Source organism: Pan troglodytes, chromosome 5, assembly GCF_028858775.2.
Source record: "Pan troglodytes isolate AG18354 chromosome 5, NHGRI_mPanTro3-v2.0_pri, whole genome shotgun sequence".
Lineage (NCBI taxonomy): Eukaryota > Metazoa > Chordata > Mammalia > Primates > Hominidae > Pan > Pan troglodytes.
In genome coordinates, this window is record NC_072403.2 from 81,185,925 (window position 1) to 81,207,155 (window position 21,231).

A 21,231-nucleotide genomic window follows, 5' to 3' on the forward strand; every position below is an offset into this window, starting at 1 on the left:
TATGATCCCATAATGTTTCAGTTTAGCCCACAAATCTAATGAGATACGTTAGTGCAGCTATAGATGAGGTATTCATTTTATAAAGACATCACTTTATTTTGTGAAGACTGTGAATACTTAGCACAAAATTAAAGTGCATGCACGTGAACAAATTCAAGTACTCGTTCATATCTCACTCTCCCCACTTGGCTTCAGAAATCTTTCAAATGAATGTAATTTTCTTCCCTGTAAATTCTAGGAATGAGAACATTCAACAAATAGGAGAATTAGTTTGCACTTCACTCTCACATTATATTTACCTTAAGGGTAACCTACCTATTTCCCTGGTTCCAAAGGTGCTTTGTTCCCAAAATCACAAATGTAAAGAGAAAACTGGTATGTGCATTGCTTCAGTAAACCATGACTGGCAATCATGAAATAACTTTTGCATGATTCAAGATTATTCCTGTATTTTAATTTTAGAAATTAATATTTGCTATACATTGGCTTTTGGGTAAGGAAATTCTCATGAAGAACATTCTCTTGCTATATAGCATAGTCCCATGGGTTTCCTGACATTTTGAAAACTATTTTTCCATATTTATCACAGGCTTTATTTAGACTCCATCTCTAGCAAAAGTACAGACAGTACAACATGCGTTTTACTTGATACACTCCTGGCTCCTTCCTCCTACTTCTATTTTTTCATATCTATTTTTGTTTAATATTATTTTTATCTTTTATTGTACATGTTCAAATGCCACCTTAAATCTTTCTGTAACTGGAAGGGTAAAGCTAGATTAGATAGATGGATCAATAAATAGATTGATAGAGAGAATGTGATACAGCATTTACTATTTTACTATATTCCAAGTTTGTACCTCCTTTGCTCAACGAACCCTCATTTACCACCCAATATGTTCAAAGTTATATATTGTGATTCCAAATAGAATAATATGGTCTCTGATGTTAAGGACCTAAAAATTGAGTAGGGGAGAAAGTGACCTCAATAACTAACCACTATACAATATGCTATTTATAAATGACATATAAAAATAGCTATCAGAACACAAGCAGCCCTGGGCATCCCTGGGTGTAAAATATTAAGGAAAGTTTTACAGAGAAGAGGGTATTTGACCTGAACTGGAGAAGAATATCCCATGCGGGGTAGAGGAGAGGAACAAACAGCATTAGCAAAGGCACACAGTGATGGACAGGAATATGCACGAGGAATTTGAAAACTCTTTAGTTCCCTTTTTGTTACAATTGTCAGTTGGAAGTGGTGTCAGCTGGGTGTGGTGCTGCCCTGAGGCATCAGCTTAGTAATACATGACTATATGAGGTACCTGATATGGCTTTTCAGCAGCCCTTGAGTATTGTAGTCAGTGCTGCTTGACCCACTGTAGAGTTAAAGCATCCTCTGTCTCTGCTGATTCAGGTCTATTTTATTTTCCTAGCAGGCAAAACAGACTGCAAAACATTTGGGGGACAGGTACTATATTCAAGAGCTATGTTTTATTAATAGAAGAAATTTCTGGCAAAGATCAACCAAGAAAGTGACTAAAACAACAACCAGACTGGTGATTTTAGCTGTAAAGACTAGATCCCCCAAATCTACTTAGGTTTAAAATTACGGTGAGCAGAGTCTTGTTGGACTGTGGATAAGTGACTTTGAAGCATACTGGGTATCAGGAGGGAATAAGAAGCTTTCTAGCCCTAAAAGAAATCCCCCACAATTGCCCATGTCTCAGTTTCTATCAGGTTGGTGCAAACGTAATTGTGGTTTTTACCATTAAAAGTAATGGCACAATTACGTTTGCACCAACCTAATTTTAAAAAGCTCAAATTCTTAAAAGAAAATACGTCTTCCTAAAATATACTTTTTAAGTTACAAATTGAAAAAGTAGGGAAACCTGGGATCACAGCTAACATCATCTAGTGAGGAACAAGACCTACGCATAGCATATACTTCCTGATACGATATTCCAAGAAAGGCAAAACATCACTCTCCGTCTACTCTTGCGAAAACACATGCCGACCTAAATTGAGGGACATTCCACAAAATAAGTGGTAAATACTCTTCAAAATTGTAAAAGTCATGAAAGACAAAGACTGAGAACTGTCCCAGATTGGACATTGAGGACATAACATGGCAATGCAGTACAGAACCCTGCAGTAGATGCAGTGTCACAAAAAGGACATTAGAGAGATGATTGGATTTTGAAGGTTTAAAGATTAGTTAATAGTATGTGCTAATTTTAACTTTATAACATTAATTACACTAAGGTTATGCCAAATTAGCATAGAAGAAGAGCTGAGTGAAGGGGATATCTGTGTACTATTTTTACATTTTATGTCTAAAACTTTTTCAAAATAAAATGTTAAAAAGAAAATATATGTTCTAGTTCCCATTTTCTTTTTTTCTTAGTTGTAGCTTTAAAAAAGAAAGAAAAGATGACAAAGTGAACAGAAACGTGTGTGTGTGTGTGTGTGTGTGTGTAGATGTAGATAGATATATCTCTATAGATAATTCAGTCCTTTTATGAAATATCCATTGCTTTCAAAAGTGAAGTGTTTTCAGGAAAATATTAACTAAACTCAACCTTTTTTGCTTGAATAAAGACTTATAAGACCTATAAGAGATATAATGTAGCCTATCCCACAATTCTCATTAGAGACATTTCAAAGACTTCAGGGACAGGTTAAAAAAAAAAAAATCATCCAAAGCCTATTAGTTGTGGCTTTGTCCATTCTCTCACAATAATATTCTTACAGCTGACTTAAAGATCTCCTCCCTTGGTTAAAACCAAATTTCTCTGGCTTGTTAGAGGAGGAGAAGAGTGGGTGGTTGTCTTCCACACAATGAAATAAATTTCTTAGGCCCTGATAATCCTCAAACTGGATGTTGCTAACTCCTTTAATTCTTTTCCACAGCTGACATAGATAGTTAATATAAATTCAAATCTCCTATCTACCTTGACTACTTTCTAGGACACAAAGATGGTTTTTCGTCTTCCATTGGGATAGGAGATTATAATCTAAATAAGTGTGTATCCTACACAGCATATTTTTTGGCTGCTACTAAATACTGACTTTATTTTAAATATTATAATGGTGGCAGAGTATCATTTTCACCTTCCCAAAATCCTAGTAATTGCCTGAAAATAGGTAGGCACTTTATTTATTAAGTGGATGGGTGGATGAAAAGCTCTAGGCTAAAGAATGTACTTGATTGAAAGACCCTAATAGGTCTAAACAGAACTACTTTCCATCTCTAAAGACTATTGCTTGGGGCCACTTGCATTTGAATACCTAGAATTAGTGAGAAAATTTACCTAAGACTGATTTAGGATCAAGGTTTCTATCAAAAAGCTAAGTAATGTAATTTGAAGGGCTTTTAACACCTTGTTAAGGGAAAAGTTACCTACAGGGCCTGGTTGTGGTTATCAGAGGGTACTCCTGTTGCCATGGGCCCAGGAGAAAGGAAGCACAAATGTAAGTAAGGCTGAACTAAACACTGAGCAACACCCACAGGTAAAACTAGGAGTGTGAAAAAGTCCCGAACCACAGAATCCACTGTGAGTGACCTGAGGAGGGAGAGAACACTGGGCTATCTCCAGAGCAAAGCCATTCCAAGAACACAGAAAATGAAGCCCCATGGGTTCAGTTCCAGAGAAACAGAAAAATAGCCTAGAGAGCTCTGGAAAATCTCCAAGGCAGAAAGAATCGGCTTGGACAGAATAACCAGAAAGAGGCTGACCATTGGTTGTAGAGTGACAGTGATTAGCTTTCAGGGACATGGGGTCCCAGTGGTGTTATTGTTTATTTTAAATGGTGGTCTTCAGTGGAATGATGAAATAATCTGTCAATCTGGATAAAGAGAGGAACTGCATGCATTCAGGTTTGGAGATGAAGAGGGCACAGAGCTGCCCACACAACTCTCACTCCTGAATGCTGTCCTACCTGCAACCTGTCTTGTCCAGAAACTGGGAAGGGGCTTATTGAGGAAAAAGGGAAAAGACACTTAGGAGGCATGATTCTTATTCTTGAAGCAATAGGGGTATATAAATCATCATGTTTCCTTTCAGCCACTCTGGAGCAAGTCCAGCTGAATGAATGTGAGAAAAGGGACCTTCAGTTTCTTTGAGTCCTGAGTGGGTGGCGCAGATGCCTCACCCAAAAGAGTCTTAAATAAAGGTGAATCTGGAGACAAGAAAATGTGGTCCTTTTTAATAGTCGGTCATTTGGAGGCTGAGCTGAGGTCCTGGCAGTAGTCACCAAGAAGCAGAGAGTTCTTATCAGTACTTGTACTGAAGGAAAGGTCTGAGATACTGCCCTTTTTACCCCAAGCCTCTAAAATAAATCTGTATAATGATTGCAAATAAAACTTGTATGGGAGAAAAAAAAGATTTTTATGATGTGATAGGCAACATAGAATAAAACTGGCAAAACCTGGCCTTGAGCATCTGCTTTTCTGCCCCTTATTTCTGAGTGTTGCAGTCATAAATTATCTATAGTTCAGTAACATGGCTGGTAAGTAAGGCTGCGTGATATAGCAAGAATGCAGTGCTCTGTTCAAGGTGGCCTGGCTGCAAGGAAAGGAAGCAGGGTGTCGCCCAGCCCCATGGGCTGCAGCACATCTCAACTCTGGTTGGGTAGGGACTTAGATTTACCTGAAAGATGCCATGGGAGATTAATAATTTGATGTAAGCCTGTTCTCTCCTTTGTGCTATAGGATGATTAAAAACCCTGATTTGCTTCTCTTCACAGCCCCTTTGGCAGTCAGATTGAAGAGCCTTCTGTCCTTGAGTCCTCCCTGACGTAGATCTGAGAGTGAGATGTGAACTGGACAGAATTAACAGTAATGTAACTATAGCATTTTTCCCCAGCTTTTTAGATAGACAGGTATTCAGTTTTAAAAAAAACTAAATGAGTATGATATAGGTGATGAGGAGCTCGCCTCACTCTTAAATAAGGATGCAAGGCTCTCATATCTGGGAGGTCTTGAGATATACATCTTTTTGCATATAACATTAACATATTCTGGTGAACATGTAAAAGCCTTAACTCCAGCTGACAAAAAAAAAAAAAAAGAAGAAGTCAAAACCTTTCAAGCCTGCCTTACATTGCAAAAAAAGACAAAAAAAGAAGTCATTATTATATTAATATGAAACCTTTCCTCCAAAGTGGTCTATAAGTATGTACAATTGAATATGTTGAACCCATTAACGTCAGGACTGATTCTGGTACCAAAAGGAGCTACTCACATTTTAAATAACAGTCCAATCTTAGACTCTATTAGTAAAATTTTTCCATCTATAATGTCCCCCTCACATCATAATTTTATATAAACTGTAGCCCTTGGCAGATTCTGTCCAGTGTGGATATATAAATAGGAATCACTTCAGCTTGTACTTTGACACTCTGGGAAGAGGGAGAAGAAAAGAGAAGGTGCATAAATGTGAACAATAGTATTTTCTATATTGTCATGTAAGATATGAAAGAAAACCTAATTATTAGGGATACTAATAGGATAAGTTACTTTAATGACATCTGCATTAACAGCCTAAGAGAAATCACACCTAACTACTATAATATACCCAGCAGACTGAAAAAGTAAGTTCTTCTTGTTCCTGTTCTTTGTGCTTGACTTTCTATAGAGAATCTGTTTGTTTTTATAGGAGGCTTTGTTCTGCAAGTCTGGTAGCAAAATGAGCCTAATTAGGTAAAGATACCTTAGGAAGGGAATGAAAGTTGTAGTCAGTAGACAAAATCGGAGCCAATGAGAATTTATGGGGTCATACACAATGGATTTTCTGTATAACAACTGAGTTCTTAAATATTTTCTCAAAAACTGCATTCATTTCATGGAATATCATCACTTTCACTTGTACCTGCCATAAATTTCTGTCAGTATTTCTCTCATTTGTAAAAAGGTACAGAAGCCACTTTAGTAATATAAAACTACTGCTCCACAATGTAGTTACTGTACTTCCCTTCCTAGGGCTGTTCTTTAAATCTCAGTCTGTCTCTTAGAGTGGCCACAGTTAAACTCTAGGACATTGAAAATATATAGGATAGCTTAAGTTAGTGAAATTTGAACATAGGTAGTTTGTTCCTTTATCTTGAAATTGCAAAGATGAAAATTGTGCTGTTAGTAAAGTAAATTTTATGTGCTACCCTGAGAATAAACAATCTTTGTACCGGTCTTTCTCAATGTTTCTTCACTAGGAAGACTTTGGAATTCCTAGGGTTTTCTGTGTATCCTAGATAGTTGGCTACAAAAATTGGTTGTTTATATCCTGGAACATTGTATTGATGCCTGATTCTTTTTGGAGAACTTGGCGTCCTCTTCTCCAGATGAACTTTATATCAGTAACAGTCACCATATGACAACCATTCTTCATAAAACCAATCAACTAAATATGCTAGATATTTCTATGCTTTAACTTAAAAATACACACACACACATATATATATATAATATATATACGTGTGTGTGTATACAGGTATATATGTGTGTGTACATATATACATGTGTATATATTCTTGGCTGTAGGTAAGAGAAAAACAGCTGAAGGACACAAGGAACACAACTGGAGTTTTCAACTTTGCTAAATCTTTGCTAAAAGATTATGTAACTCACAGGTAAATGTGCATGGTGTCCTTGGTTTTATGACTGAATCAGTAAGCAAAATTTAAAGTAGTGGTTGAACTACTTCAGTATCTATGTGGATTATTAATGCTCACATCTTAGAGAAAACTTGAGCTATGCATTCTTATCACCAAGAAATCAGTGTCAAAATTCCCTTACATTTTACATCCTTTACCTTAAATAATAATATAAACTATACTGTGCTATGTGTGTAATGTACATTATAGTAATGGGTCTGCAGTAGTCAGAAATGAGTTACAAAGACAGGAGAAGCAGCCTGGGTTTTATATTAGTGATGCTATATTAATTATGACAGAGAAGGCTTTTCCATTATAAGCCTCATTTTTAAGATGCTTGAAGCTTTCCCACAGGAATTTTTCTCATGACAGTTTTTTTTTTTCTTTTGCCTAGTAATGAAAATAAGGATATTGGTTTTTAATGTTTTTGGGAGATTTTATCTGAGAATAAAAGTTTTTTTCTGTCCATTAGACCATTTTTTAAGGTACTTTGCTTTCTGAAATCTCAAAACAAATAGCTTTTTAATGACCTTTTCAAACTTGTCTCCAATGAAGAGGTTTAGTACCTTTGGTGTATTAGGCAAAGCTTGATTTGCAAATAATTAAATTACAAGCATTATCCAATACTTCTTCTGCAAATTGGTGTGTCTCCAAATAGCAGTTAGCTACTGTACCTTGCAAATAAGGAGAACTTACAATTACTTGGTCAGTTACTAAAAATTAGCCACTCCTGGGTTATGACTGTTATGCATACAGTTTCTGTGCATACCAAAAAAGAAACCAGAGCTGAAAGTAGTCATTGTACTCTGATGTGGTACATTAGAATACAAGTGAACTTTCCTAACAAAGGAGAGAACAGTAGCAGGCTGAAACTGTGGCCTGTATGATCTATTGTTATTTAAAATCTCACTAAGATAGAATCACCTCATTCTCTGAGCTCAACAGATTGAGATCCACTCAGGAGACACACAGTTGAGATCCAAAACAGGAAAGGCCTTCACTGCTCATTAAAATGTTAATTACGCCATTGAGGGTTCAGCGCTGCCCTTCAAGAAATTTCAAACCACTTCCCTTATTAACATATTAAGAAGTAATAGTTCAAAGGAGTAACAGCATGACAGGAAGATAGAGTATATATTTATTTAAATACATGGCAGTACATATTTCTCAAGCTTTTTGAGAAATGGAATGATGCATTCTTCCCCTTTACCACTAAATCACTATCCACACCCCTACAATTTCTGATTGGGTTATAGGTTTCAGATTTCTTAATTGGGGTTGTCGGTGGACAAGCTGTATATTTGTCTCCACACCACACTTGAGCAAAGGGACTATGTTTATCTTCTAATCTATGCAATCCCAGTGTGTAGTACTGTCCATAGCACAAAAGAGGCACTAAAACATTTATATAAATTTTCAAATGTATGAGGTTAAAGCAAAATTTCCTATTCTTTAAATTATGATAGTCATTATTTTAGGCTGTCTAAATCAGCATCATAAAAGCCTTAATTTTATCTACCCATACGTTCATAAAAGAATATTACCCTTTCAGATCTTTTATTGGAATTTAAATAACAACTTACACTGTATTTAGGAAATGCCATACTACGAAATTCATTTAAAGACACTCCTTCCTCTTTGTTATCCTTTCTGTATGTGCTATTATTGAGGAAGTAAGCACAGACTTCTATTGCTTTTCCACTGCTACTCTCTGGTGTAGTTGCCATGCAGCTAAAACAGTGAGTAGTCTGGCAAATGACTGGCTGGCCAGGTGGGTGATACAGGGTGTTTTGGAACCTTAGGACAGTGCTTCCTCTGTGAACGCTTGTCAACTGAAGCAGCTACTCTTCCCTCATTTACCTAACATCTTATTGTTTTATAGGCAGTGTGTAATTCATGGCCTCTTACAAAAGAGGTTCATCTTCATATTTCCCCAAAGCCAGAAGTTTATAGAAATTACTAGTTTTGTGGAATTTCATATATGGTTCTTTTTAACTATACTTCTCAGGGCACTTATTTTAAATACTCATAATTTTGAAAGAAGGTGTTCTGAGTGGAAGGTTTCCACTGATAATTTCTTGGTAATGGTAGTGTTTAGAAGATAGGAAGATTACATTCTTTGCATTTCATGCCAGAATATATGAATTCTTCCCTTTCGTAGCATATAATTTTTCTGTTCATATTTTACTGGCCACCCATGACTTAATATGTGGTTTAGCTGATCCCAAAAGATTTGGTTATCCAGAGTTCCATTTAAACTTCTTAAAATCTTAACAGTAAGAAAAAAAGAAATTCATGGTGAAAATCAATTCATTAAATTTCTTTATTTCTTCATGAAATACATTAATTATTTTATTGCTCTTAAATTTGAGTCTTCCAAATCTGGGCTCAGGTATTCTCCTCTCAAATCTGGAAATGTTATGGTGCCAACATAAGAGGGATAATCCCTGATGGATAATCTTGTTCATGTCACTTAACCCCTCTGACATGGCTTTCTTGTCAAAAATAATTGTACATGTGATCATCGTGATAATATGTTGTATTTATATAGAACTTTCAATTTGTAGAGAAATTATTTTTATCCCTACTAATAATGCCTTGTCCATACAACCACTAAATAAATAATTGTCCGGGATATTCATTATCTTGACTTTTATCAACGCGATATTCCCATAAAGTTGATAGAGCATGCAACTGGCTAATTTTATAAATGAGCACACTGGATCCCAGGTTAAGCTGGTGATGTCCTGATGACAGTACTCTGGTTGTGTAGAAGCCAAGTTTCTTATTATCACATCTGGAATTTAAAAGTAAAATTCAACTTAAAGATTATATGCAGGACAAAGATGTTTATTTCATAGATCATATAGATCATGTAAAAAGGTGGAAAAATGGCAAGCTTTTTGAAACTGATCACAAATAAATCTAAAGTAATTTCAATTAGAGGAAAAAAACATTGAAAAGAAAATATTATCTAATATTTATTGAAGCCATTATTTCAAATTTTGATTTGGTGAATGTACTTATTTCTATTATTGAGTAGGTACAAAACATTTTCAGCTGGCTTTTATTGAATGAGCTTTTTCACTTTGAACACTGCAATGCTGAAATATTGATTTTTAAAAAAGAACTCAATAGTTTCAAATGAGTGATATTGGGATCGTTGCAAAATTATTATTAGTTTAGTATATATATGATTATGAACCACTTAGTTTAAGGTGAACAGATTATTTCCCTAGTTTACATTTTAATTGAATCCAGTTTTTCATATTCTTTATTTCATTTAAAAGTGCTGACATATAGTAATATTTCGTGCAGCCACTCCACCCATCTCTATTTTCTCTCTACTACTAATATTTGAGTTCCCAACTTGCACATAGTACACTAAGGAAGTTAAAAAAGAAACATTGCTCTAATACTGAGGACTCTCATTTTCAAAATTATAAGAATATCGTTTCACTCAAATAGTTGTTTATATAAATGTCCAGTGAACCCTTATTTTTGCATTTTGTATGTAGGCAATGATGAATCATAATTTTGAAGTATGATTAACTCAAGAGTTAAAATTTCTGTTTTTTGAAACTAAAGACTCTGATATCAAAATCACATATTCCTGGCCCCATCCCAGAACTAATGAAGCAGAATTTTTAGTGAATTAAGCTTAACCCTTAATTGATATCTCAGTTTGATGTCTCAACAGTTATTTTTAAGCACTATCCTTCCATTTTGGGGTAGCCTTGCAGGCATGTGCTCAGATTTTTAACTTAGAAAGCAAGCTGACCCATGATCCCATGCCAAAAGCATGACTCAGTCAGGTATAGCCAAGCCACACCATAATTATAATTTCAAAAGTAAAGAAAGGAAAAAAAGGCGTAAAATATAAATAGCTGCCTGTGTTAGTTTGGTATTATTTTACATAATTTTTTTGAATCTCTCTCTCTCTCTCTTTTTTTTTTTTTTTGGCGGAGTCTCACTTTGTCACTCAGGGGCTGGTATGCAGTGGCATGACCTCAGCTGACTGCACCCTTGACCTCCCGGATTCAAGCGATCTTTCTACATTAACCTCAAAAGTAGTTGGGAGTACAGGCAGGCACCACCATGCCCAGCTAATTTTTGTATTTTTAGTAGAGTCAGGATTTCACTATGTTGCCCAGGCTGGTCTCGAACTCCTTGCCTAAAGTAATCTGTCCACCACAGCCTCCCAAAGTGTTAGGATTACAGGTGTGAGCCATTGCACTTGGCCTTTTTCTTTTGAATCTCAAAAGAAATTTTTTTCTTTCAGATTGCAGAAGTAATATAGTTACACTGGAAAAATGGAGAAGTATAAAAATATAACAGAGCAAACAATAATACCTATAATTTGTCACCCTGAGATAATTACTCTTAATTATTTCTTCAATATATATTTCATGTTTTTTCATGTGTATTTTTCTAAATGTATCATATTTGAGATTAATCATTTTTAAAGGTTTGTGAAGTAAAAGCCATTAGAGTCAGGAAGTGAGCTAGTTGATATTAAATTGGTGAGATCTTGGATGCACTATGTTATAAATTTTACAATGGTCTGGTCAAATCTCTGGAGTGGCTTTTTGTCCAGATCACTTGAAAACTAGTGTAGAAAGTAACATATGTTTAAATGTGCTCTATTTTAGTTAAATAATTCTGCTTTTTCAAGGTTGTGCATCTCAACTGTTGCAAATTATATTAGGCGAAAAATTGGTTCCTAGCCCAGATAAACAGTTTTTTTGAGGAAAAAATATACAAACAGAATGAATTATTTTATGGCTTTTAGATTAACAAATGATCAGTGTTCGAGGCATTTTAAAGTATTTTGAAAAGAAATAAGAGAAAAAATAATTTAGGATCTTCCCCTACCTACACCCAAGAACAACCTTGGAAATCTTTCTTAATCTAGTTACATACAGAACTAAAATGTATTTTGTTGTTTTATTAAACACATCACATATAATTGATCCATGAACTAATGTATATAGCAGTACTCTTCTTCAGTTTTATTCAAATTTCCATTTCTATTCCCTCAAATTGTCTGTTTTTTAAAATGTCTGCCGTTTTTTAATGGCTGAAGCAACTGTTTTGAAATTTTCTGAGAAAAAAATACTTAAAATTACATAAATTAAACTTTATTCTTGGATTTTCTTCCATCTCATTGAGAGCAATAATGATTTTCCCCTTGCAATTTCAATAGAAGATACTTTCTGTCTTTCCTTCCTTTTAATATTAACACTCTCATCATTATTCTGAATCAAATAATAAGATTATTTTCTCATCATCACTACATCCTGTCATGATCTCTGTCTCCTGGACTGTTTTGATCTGCATTGTAACCTGTTGGGAGATTGATCCCCACCTCAAAGTAAAAGCATACTTGACAAAAATATAATTTTTTGTGCTATCTGACTTGCATTCAGTCTTTTGACTTTTGTTGATAAACTCTTTGATATCACAAGGTTTCTTTTTTTAACTTCTAGCAATCTAATTTATATCTGACCCCTCTGCTAAAATTATTCTTCCTAAGGCTCTTAATGGCTCAATGGCCTCCTCCATGCCCACCATGACCATCTCAAGCTTCATATTTTTATTTTCTTATTTGACCTTTGATCAATCACTTTTTAGTGAAATTCTCTCCACTTATTTTCTGTGAGATATTAATTCCTAGTTTTCTTTCACCATTTCTGAGTACTCTTCCTGTATGTTCCTAACTTTGGCTGTGCTCTCTCACTGTGTCTAGTCCTCACTGAGAGAACAGGGTAAAGGGAATCTGCTTTGGAGTCATACTTGAGCTCAATTCCTGGCACAACCCTTTACCGGGTAGATGTCCTTAGGAAAGTCACAACCTGTGGGCTCCATTTATTTATTTTAAACATAAAATAACACCACCAAAGATAGGCAGTCCAGGGCTTGCATGGCTATATTACAGAAATTGAGATATCCAGGCAACTTTTGCCTCTAGGCTGTTTCATCTGTAAGGTCCTCAAGATCCTGGATGGATCCGGGAGCTTAATTTATCTCCATTTTCCTATAGAGGAAATAACAATAATATTTACCTTGGTATTTAGTGTAAGAAATTTTTTAAAGTGTGTTATTCACCACAACACCTAACACTGACTGGACCCTGAATAAATGTTAGCTATTTTCACTAGTGTGATGATGATTTGCCTGTTGACTAATTAATGATGGCAGGTAGCATATTTTAACCTTTAATTATTAATAAATCATGCTGTAAAGATACTTATACATATTTATAACCCAGTAGATTGGCTTCCTTAATGTTATTTCTTACCATACTCCTTTCTACTCTCACTATTTCCAATTTAAAACAACAACAAAAAAAGATGTTACTGGCAATAAAACTGGTGCTACCATTCTTGTAAATAATGTTCATGACCTCAAGAGTGACATATTCTTGGTTTTAATGTGTATTTTATGACACAACAGCAGTGACACTACACCTGTGAGATAATTTCCAGTGAAGCTCTCGAGCTCTGAAAAGTGGCCAAGTAGAAATCGAATATGTCTACACAATAACCTAGCACAGCACCTGCATCATATTTAATGATGAATAAATATTTGTTGAATAAATGAATGAATGAATGATGTAGGAAACTCCAACTATATCAAATCAAAATCTTTAACAGGTATTCATTCAACCAATATTTATTAAGCACCTACTATGTTAGAATCAGGTAATACCAAAGTGAACATAACAATATACCTGTCCTCATGATATGTACATTCTAGTGAGCAAAGATGGGCAAAAATCAAATGGGAAAGTATATAATACATCAGCTGTGATAGGTGCAATGGGCAACAACAGATCAGAGTAAGGGCAAAGGGCACTTGGAAAGTGCTTGTATTGTGTATCAGCTATTTTATAACAAGTCACCTCAAATTTTAGTGGCTTAAAACAACAACCATTATTATTTGACTTAAATGTTATGGCATAGCTATTAGGTTGAGCTCAGCCAGTTAGTTTCATCTGATATAATTAAAGAGGCTGCCATCTGGAAGCTTAACTTGGGGCTGGTTAATTGCGTATAACCTCACCAACATGTCTAGTGGCTGGTGCCAGTCTCTCATCCTCAGTAGGGCTAGCCTGAGCTACCTCACACAATAGCAGCACTTCAAGATGATAAGAGTGGACACCATTAAGACCTCTTGAGGCTTAGGCTAACAAGTCACACATCGTTTCCACTGCCTTCTTTTGATCAATTCAAGTCACCATACATATATCCAGATTCAGAGGAGGAGGTAATAGACTCCGTCTCTTGATGGGAAGTGTTAAATATAATTTGTAGCCATTTTTTACCTACTACAGATGGGAAGTTACTGATGGATAGTCAGTGATAACATCTCTGATAGGATGACATAAAAGCAGAAGCCTACATAATGTGAGGAAACAGGTAATGTAAATATTTTTGAAGAGTGCATTCTGGGCCAAGGGGATAGCTAGCACAAAATGCCAACAAAGGCCAATAAGGAGCTCAGAGCAGTTGGAAGTGGTGGGCGAATATGTGTGTGTTAGGAGATGAATGTGGGAAGCTAATGAGAGACCAGATAGTATAATTCCTTGTAGACCATTATAAGGACCATTATAAGTAGATATTTGTCTTTTACTCTGAGTAAGATCAGAAAAACCATTGATACTTTTCAAAGGAGTGACATGATTTTTAGTGGAGTTTACATATTTGTCGGGAGGATCTCTCTGGATTTTTATTGAAGTTAAACTTGAGGGTAAATGGCAAGAAACACAATGAAGAGATTATCCCAGGCAAGAGATGATGGTGGCTTGAAATAGAAGGGTAGGACTGACAACATTTTCTGGGATAATTTGTAGAACTAATTAGGCAGAAAACATATTATTAGATTGTGTATAGTCATCTGTCAGCTTCTCTAAGAAACTAACTACATTTTGTTCATGTGTCTTCTACTTCATCTGGTATTTGAAAAGCACCCACTAAATACATATTGACTGGTTAGTAAAGATTCAAGCCTCACTGTTGAATTGAACATAATCACCACAGGATGCTGAAATCCTACAGAGTTCATCATTAAATGATGTTTGAAGACTGTAGCAAGTAGAAGACCCTACTAAGAGCTATTGATACTCTTCAGATTACATGTCTGCTATATGCTAAAGGACTGCAAATGAATTACAACAAAAACAATCTGTCTAGATCAAACTCAGTATTAAAAGTTATCCATTAAAAGGTAAAAGATCATTACATGGGCCAGGTGTGGTGGCTCACACCTGTAATCCCAGCACTTTGGGAGGCCAAGGCAGGTGGATCACCTGAGGTCAGGAGTTTGATACCAGGCTGGACAACATGGTGAAACCCTGTCTCTACTAAAAATACAAAAAATGAGCCAGGTGCAGTGGCATGTGCCTGTAATCTGAGCTACTCGGGAGGCTGAGGCAGGAGAATTGCTTGAACCTAGGAGGCGGAGGTTGCAGTGAGTCGAGATTGCACCACTGCATTCCAGCCTAGACAACAGAGCAAGACTCCATCTCAAAGAAAAAAGAAAAAATCATTACATGAGCTGAACATTTATTATTAAGACTAGTAAGTGAGAAACAGTGTCAGGGATTCAAAGTCGACATAATATAGTTCTCAAAAGCACTAGTATTCTCATATGGCATGTAGAGTGTTAATTTTATAAATGGAAGAAAGCAAGGTGAACGTATCAACTAATATTATGATGTTGAATGGAAAGCATTAACAGGTATAGAGGAGCATGGGGGAAGATCTAAGTTTAGAGAATTCCTGGAACTAGCTAATTTTTAGATAACAAATTAGAACCTTGTTGTTATGGTATGAAGGAACTGCTGTTAACTCCAGGCCCAACATAGTGGATGAAAACTGTCCTTTCTGGTGATGGGAAAGTACCTGCTTCTAAATCTTATCCAAGTGAATGAAGTGCATATATATGTTTTATGTTGGTGTTACTCTTTTTATCATAAAATATGTGTTTTCAATATTAGATCTTTAAATGTTCTTATAATTTCATAGGACATGTTCAGTACATTCTGTTTTAAAACAGATTACAATAAAAGTTTAGCATTAAAATTCACCTGGAAATGAAAAACCCAGCTTTGCTTCTCACTCTGTGACTTAAAACAAGTTTCTAAATTCACTAAACTTCACTTTCTTTATCTATAAAACTAAGTGTTTGGAAAAGATCAGTGGTTCTCAACCCTGACTGCACACTAAAATCATCTGAAGGACATTTTAAAAAGTAATATCCCAAGTCCTATCATAGGGTTTAATTTTCAATGCTCTTCAGGTAATTTTAATGTACATTAAGTGTTGAAAATCAATGGGCTAGATGATCACTAAAGTTACTTCTAGTAAAACTTCCTAATTTTATGATTTATTGTATTTTGACATAGTAACAGCTGCTGAAAAAAATGTTCTCAATATTTGCAATGTCTTTTAAAGTAGAAATTAACGTCGAAGAGTGTTCTTGCTCAAAATTGAGAACATTTTCACATCTAAACTAAAAGTCCTTCTATATTATGAGAATAATTTATACCAAAAGCCGTATATACATTGTCATTTGGGTAAGGCATATGCACCAAAAGTAATATAGATTTACCTAAATTTTAGAAACTAACTGTTATTATGATTTGGAAAGCAATTACTTTCTGTCAGTACACATACAATGTGAGGGTAGTGTAGTTAGAAATTCTGTGTAAATTTTAAAAAATGCTTCTATAGCTATTTTGATTTTGAATAAATGTATTCCTAATATCCCAAGAGTTAATAAAATTCCTAAAGTGTATAACTTATTCATAATAAATAATTTACATACTGATTTATTATGAAGAGAATAAACAGTTTTATAGAAGACTGAAGTAGAATATCTAGTTTTATTGGTATTTGGAAAGATCAAAAGTATGATTTCTTGAAACAGTTTTGAAATGTGTCACTATGAATTTTTGCTATCAGTCTTTTTACTAAATAGCTTTTCACTGGAGTAAGCTGATAACTTTTCTCTTTAATTTTAAATGCCAGAAAATATAAACACATGTTTTAAAACTTCATGAAACCAAAAACTCAACCAAATACTCAGATCCAAAAAGAAACCATGTAGACTCCTAGGAAACCAGGGAAAGGCATCAAGTAAATATTAAGCTAGAAAGTAATAGACTTTGTGTCTTATATTTTCACATCATTCTGTGTTTTTGGATATGTACTTTTGAATACTTGGGACAGGAAGGCTCCTTCTGTTAGCCAGGCTAATATGGAGAAGAAGAAGAGGTACAGATTACAGCTAACAGCTAACATGGGTGAATGTAGGTGTAGTCAACAAAGAATGGGTTGTATGGAATTTCTGCAAACATATTTACATTTGAAAACCATTTGGGAAAAAAATGACTTAATGCCCAGATAGGACACTATGAAAAGTAAATATGTTATTTTCAGTATGATGTACATGCCTGCATCATCATTCTGTTTTTGCTTCTGATATCATCAGTTATTCTTATATCTTTAATTCTCATGTATATTTCACTGCTTTTGTTTACCCTATTGATAACAAACTAGACACCATAATTAAGAATAATGCACAGATATACATTTATTATAGCATGCAAAACTGTGACATTGGAAGAATAATGTGACTGCTGGAATACTTCACATGTTCAGAAATTTTGCTCTGTATAGAATGGAGAAGTTGTTTTGCTTCACATTTGCTCTGCCACATATCAATTTGCTTTACAAGGCCTCCCTGAAATCAATCAGACGTGTGTACCATGCTTTCAAAGAATTTTTTACAGTAGGAATAAGCTATGAAAAGTTTGAAAATACAGACTACACATACTATAGAGTTTGTAATAATAGTTATATGTATGCTAGTGAGTTAAAAAAAAACTCTCATGAGTTTTATATGATTTAAAAGTACCAAGAGGTTTAATGAAACAATATAAATTTTATCATCCGAATGATATCACACATCTTACTTATCTCTTGGGAGTGATGAAATGCAGAACTTGGTGGTTACCCACCCCCCTCCTCACCTCTCAAGGTTTTCTCTCCTACTTACCTGCTCCAGATTCTGCTCTTCTTGTAGCAGATGCAATACTGTGTTTTATATATCTTCTTTTAAATTTGGTAAAGCACATTAAGCTGTACTCACTCACTCAGATGCTATTGTATGTTAGTTTAATCAGATAAAGTCAATGAGGGGAATATAGTTCTAAAGAATGATAAGGACAGATGTGATGTAGCCTAGAGAAAGTGTGCATGAAAAGGGCCCCAGTGAGAGTAGAAGCATTTCATGCTTGGAGTGAGTGAAGGACTAAAACGTGAACATCAGCGTTACTTACTTCCCAGTTTTGCCTGGGGCTCGGCCAGGTCAGCAATGCAATCATTGCACAAAGTAAAGTAAATGGACTCACATTTCTAAACATGTCATATAAAATTTACATGATCTTCAGAATCTAGCAACATGATATTGAATATAGACTTCATATGTAACAGTCAAAGTTTGTTGATGCTAACATCATCTTGAGTAATGAAGTCTGATTACATGGATATAAGTATATAACTTTGTCTCATAAGAGACTTTATTTACATAAAGATTTTTCTTGTTAAGATATTGAATTGATTTATTGGGCATAGCTGCATAACTGAAAAGTGTAAGTACTGGACTCCACTTGAAAGCATATGTACTGCATTAAAGTAAAGCTGCCATCCAGTATGAATAATGCAGATGCTATGTTTTAAAGCATGTCAGATTCTCTTAAGTGTATCTTTCTTCTTTAAATTTTGATCAGCTGAGATAAATGCTTTTCATTTGGCCTTAACTGTTTGTCACAGGAAGATAAGAGACAGAGAGCTAATGAAGTAAATTGATATGCTGCTACAGTTAGGGAGAATTGGAGTTTAATACTGTTGCAGTTGATAATATAACTGCTTTTTTAAAAAATTGGCATGGTTGCATGACATTATGAGAAAGAAAAGAGACCTAACACATTCAAAAATGGCCAATACTTAGAAGTATTGGGGTAAAGTTAGGTAGAATTTTTATCTAACTCTCTTCGAATACAGTGCATTTTCTTCTTCAAAAAAGTTGTAATTAAGAGTATATTAAGTCATAAATATTAATGATATCAAATCATGAATATTAAAAATATATTGCTGGTAGATACCAAAAAAGGATAGTGTGAATTATATTCTGAGCTCAACTTGGAAGTTCAACTGTCACAAAGAAACCTGTCTCATTGAAATCTCTCTGAAATTGCATGCATATTTAACCCAATAGCTTCAGGCATTCAGAGATGGAGGAAGCAAAATCAAAAGCACCATATCAAAATTAACATCAAGCCATGTGTTTTTCTCTTAGAGTTTTGAAGTAATTTTTAACACAGATAGTAACTTGGTTTGAAATTTAAACACACACACGTACAGGTTTGCTAGCTGGAGAATTTCCATGCCTGGGGGAGGGGAGGTGACAATTGGTGCATTCAGTACAGAACACGTGTAATGATAATAAAGTTGATTGGTTGAGCTCTATAGCAGTTTTTTTTCTTTTTCTCTCTTTCTGTAGTGTAGTTCTGCTGGGGGTGGAAGGGTTCTCCCCCATCCCCCCCACCACGAACAAGACGTAGGTTGATACCATTTTTATTGTTCTGCTGGGGTGGGAAATAAACCATATGCTTTAGCATTTTAAATGGCTACACCAAAGAGAAAATTGAACCAGGCTCTCTTCCCTACTCCTACTGGACTTTGGGGTGGGGTTATTCCTCTGAATGTTCTAGCGGACTTGGGGTTAGCTTAATGCTTCTGCCCCAGGGCAAAGAAGCAGTTGAGGGAAAGAAATGTCAAGGACGTCAGAGGCGAGCTGGACTGAGTGAAGTGTGGAGTAGGAAGCTTATGTCTGAAACCCACCCCTCCCCTGGATACCAGGCAAAGGCAATGAGAGTCGGAACCAGCTGATGCCGCTGCTGCTGCTTCCCGTTTCCAGGGTGAAATTTTCACAGCAGCTATTCTAAAAGGAGGAAAAATCCCTAACCAGCAGCAGAGAAGATCCTATCACCCAATCCAAGCTATGTAACCTTTTAGTCAGGCTTTTCAAAGAAATCCGCATTTTAAAAGCCAGCATTTATGGTCCAAAATATGGGACGGGAATCAGAGCTGGTAGAAAAATATGAAAAGCCTCTTTACACCCTGAGTATTTGAAACAATCCGATGAGCATAGGAAGTGGCTGCCAACGCTCTGGCGGCTGCTCGTGCTGCCGCCGCTGCCGCTGCTGTTCCTCGCATAGGGCTGGACAGAGCTAGTCCCGGTTTCAGCACCTCCGGCGCTGGACAGCTCTCTGCACGCCGCACCGCCGCCTGCTTGCTTTTTCCCACTCTCGCTTTGCATTACTGGAGATGCATCTAAATTACATCCTGTTCAACAACAAGTAGATTTTTTTTTCCTGTACAGGAATTACAGTAGACGACTCTCTCAATTAAACTGCATTTTCTTCTTTACGGATTTGGCTATCAGGCGTATTTATCCCGATTTCCTCCCCCCTCACTCCCCTTTGCAGGAACGAGTCTTTGGGAACGTGGTCCACCCAGGGATGTAAAACTGTGCTTACCGATGCATCCCATACGAAATGCTTATGTGATCGTCTCTCTACCTTCGCCATTTTGGCTCAGCAACCTAGAGAAATAGTAAGTAACAAAGGGAAAACACGGCTTTAATGCAAAGGCAGGGATATTGTGGCTAGTGTTTCTCCAGGGAACTGCATTTTAAATGGGGAAATGGAAAATGTTGCAGGGTAGCAAAATTGGGATCGTCTCCTCCTTAGCTACAGTAGCTTGGTGGAATGAATTCTAGTTGGTATTCTATAACTAAATTCTACTCAATTTTATGTCTTCTAACTTGAAATTTCTGCAGTGTAGTTTCAAGGATGAAGTCCAATCATATCACTAATATGCTGCAAACTTTCAAATAAAAATAACTGTCAACTTAACCTTTATTTTAAAGCTGGAAAGATATTCTGGGGAATTTTATAGGGTATTGTTAGTAGTAGAATGAAGACCCCAGACACTATAGTGAAACACATTGCATATCTGCATTGGATATTTTCAGTACAGGTTTTCTGGAAGTGTCCTTGGATGTAAATATAAATAAATAAATATATATGTTAATCAAATGAAGTTTTTATGAAAGCATGGCTGTCAGGAACTGTAAAATTATTCCTTAATAGTATATAGTTTTTCAAAAATAGTTTCTGAAAGAGACAGCTGTACATAACTGTCTGAAAGAAAAATAATATTCTCATCAATTGTATTTTGAGGAAATATAACTCAGAATGAATGCTGAACAATTACTATTCAGGTAAATGTGATATTCTGCCTACATTTGGCCTAAATAAGCATCACTCTTCTTACTAATTTTGATGACAAAAAACTAATACAATTTGATGTGCATATTTGAGGTTTTAGAACACGCTTAAAGTGTATTCCTTCAAACTCTCAATGTTAACAATGTGAAAACCAACAAATTTAATTAATTAATGTCATGTAAGTGTCCAAGGAAAGAAACCTTCCAGATCAGTGAATG

The 21,231-nt window shown here is 35.5% G+C and overlaps 1 protein-coding gene across 5 annotated transcripts in view; it reads left to right on the top strand.

Annotated features, from left to right (window-relative positions):
* Positions 1-21,231, top strand: part of ADGRB3 (adhesion G protein-coupled receptor B3) — a 753,008-nt gene that overhangs the window by 577,566 nt on the left and 154,211 nt on the right. For all 5 annotated transcript variants that reach the window (XM_016955757.3, XM_054686001.1, XM_054686002.1 and 2 more), the window contains one exon: positions 20,210-20,336. In XM_016955757.3, the coding sequence (XP_016811246.2) occupies positions 20,210-20,336 (127 nt within the window). The remainder of the gene's footprint in view (positions 1-20,209; positions 20,337-21,231) is intronic.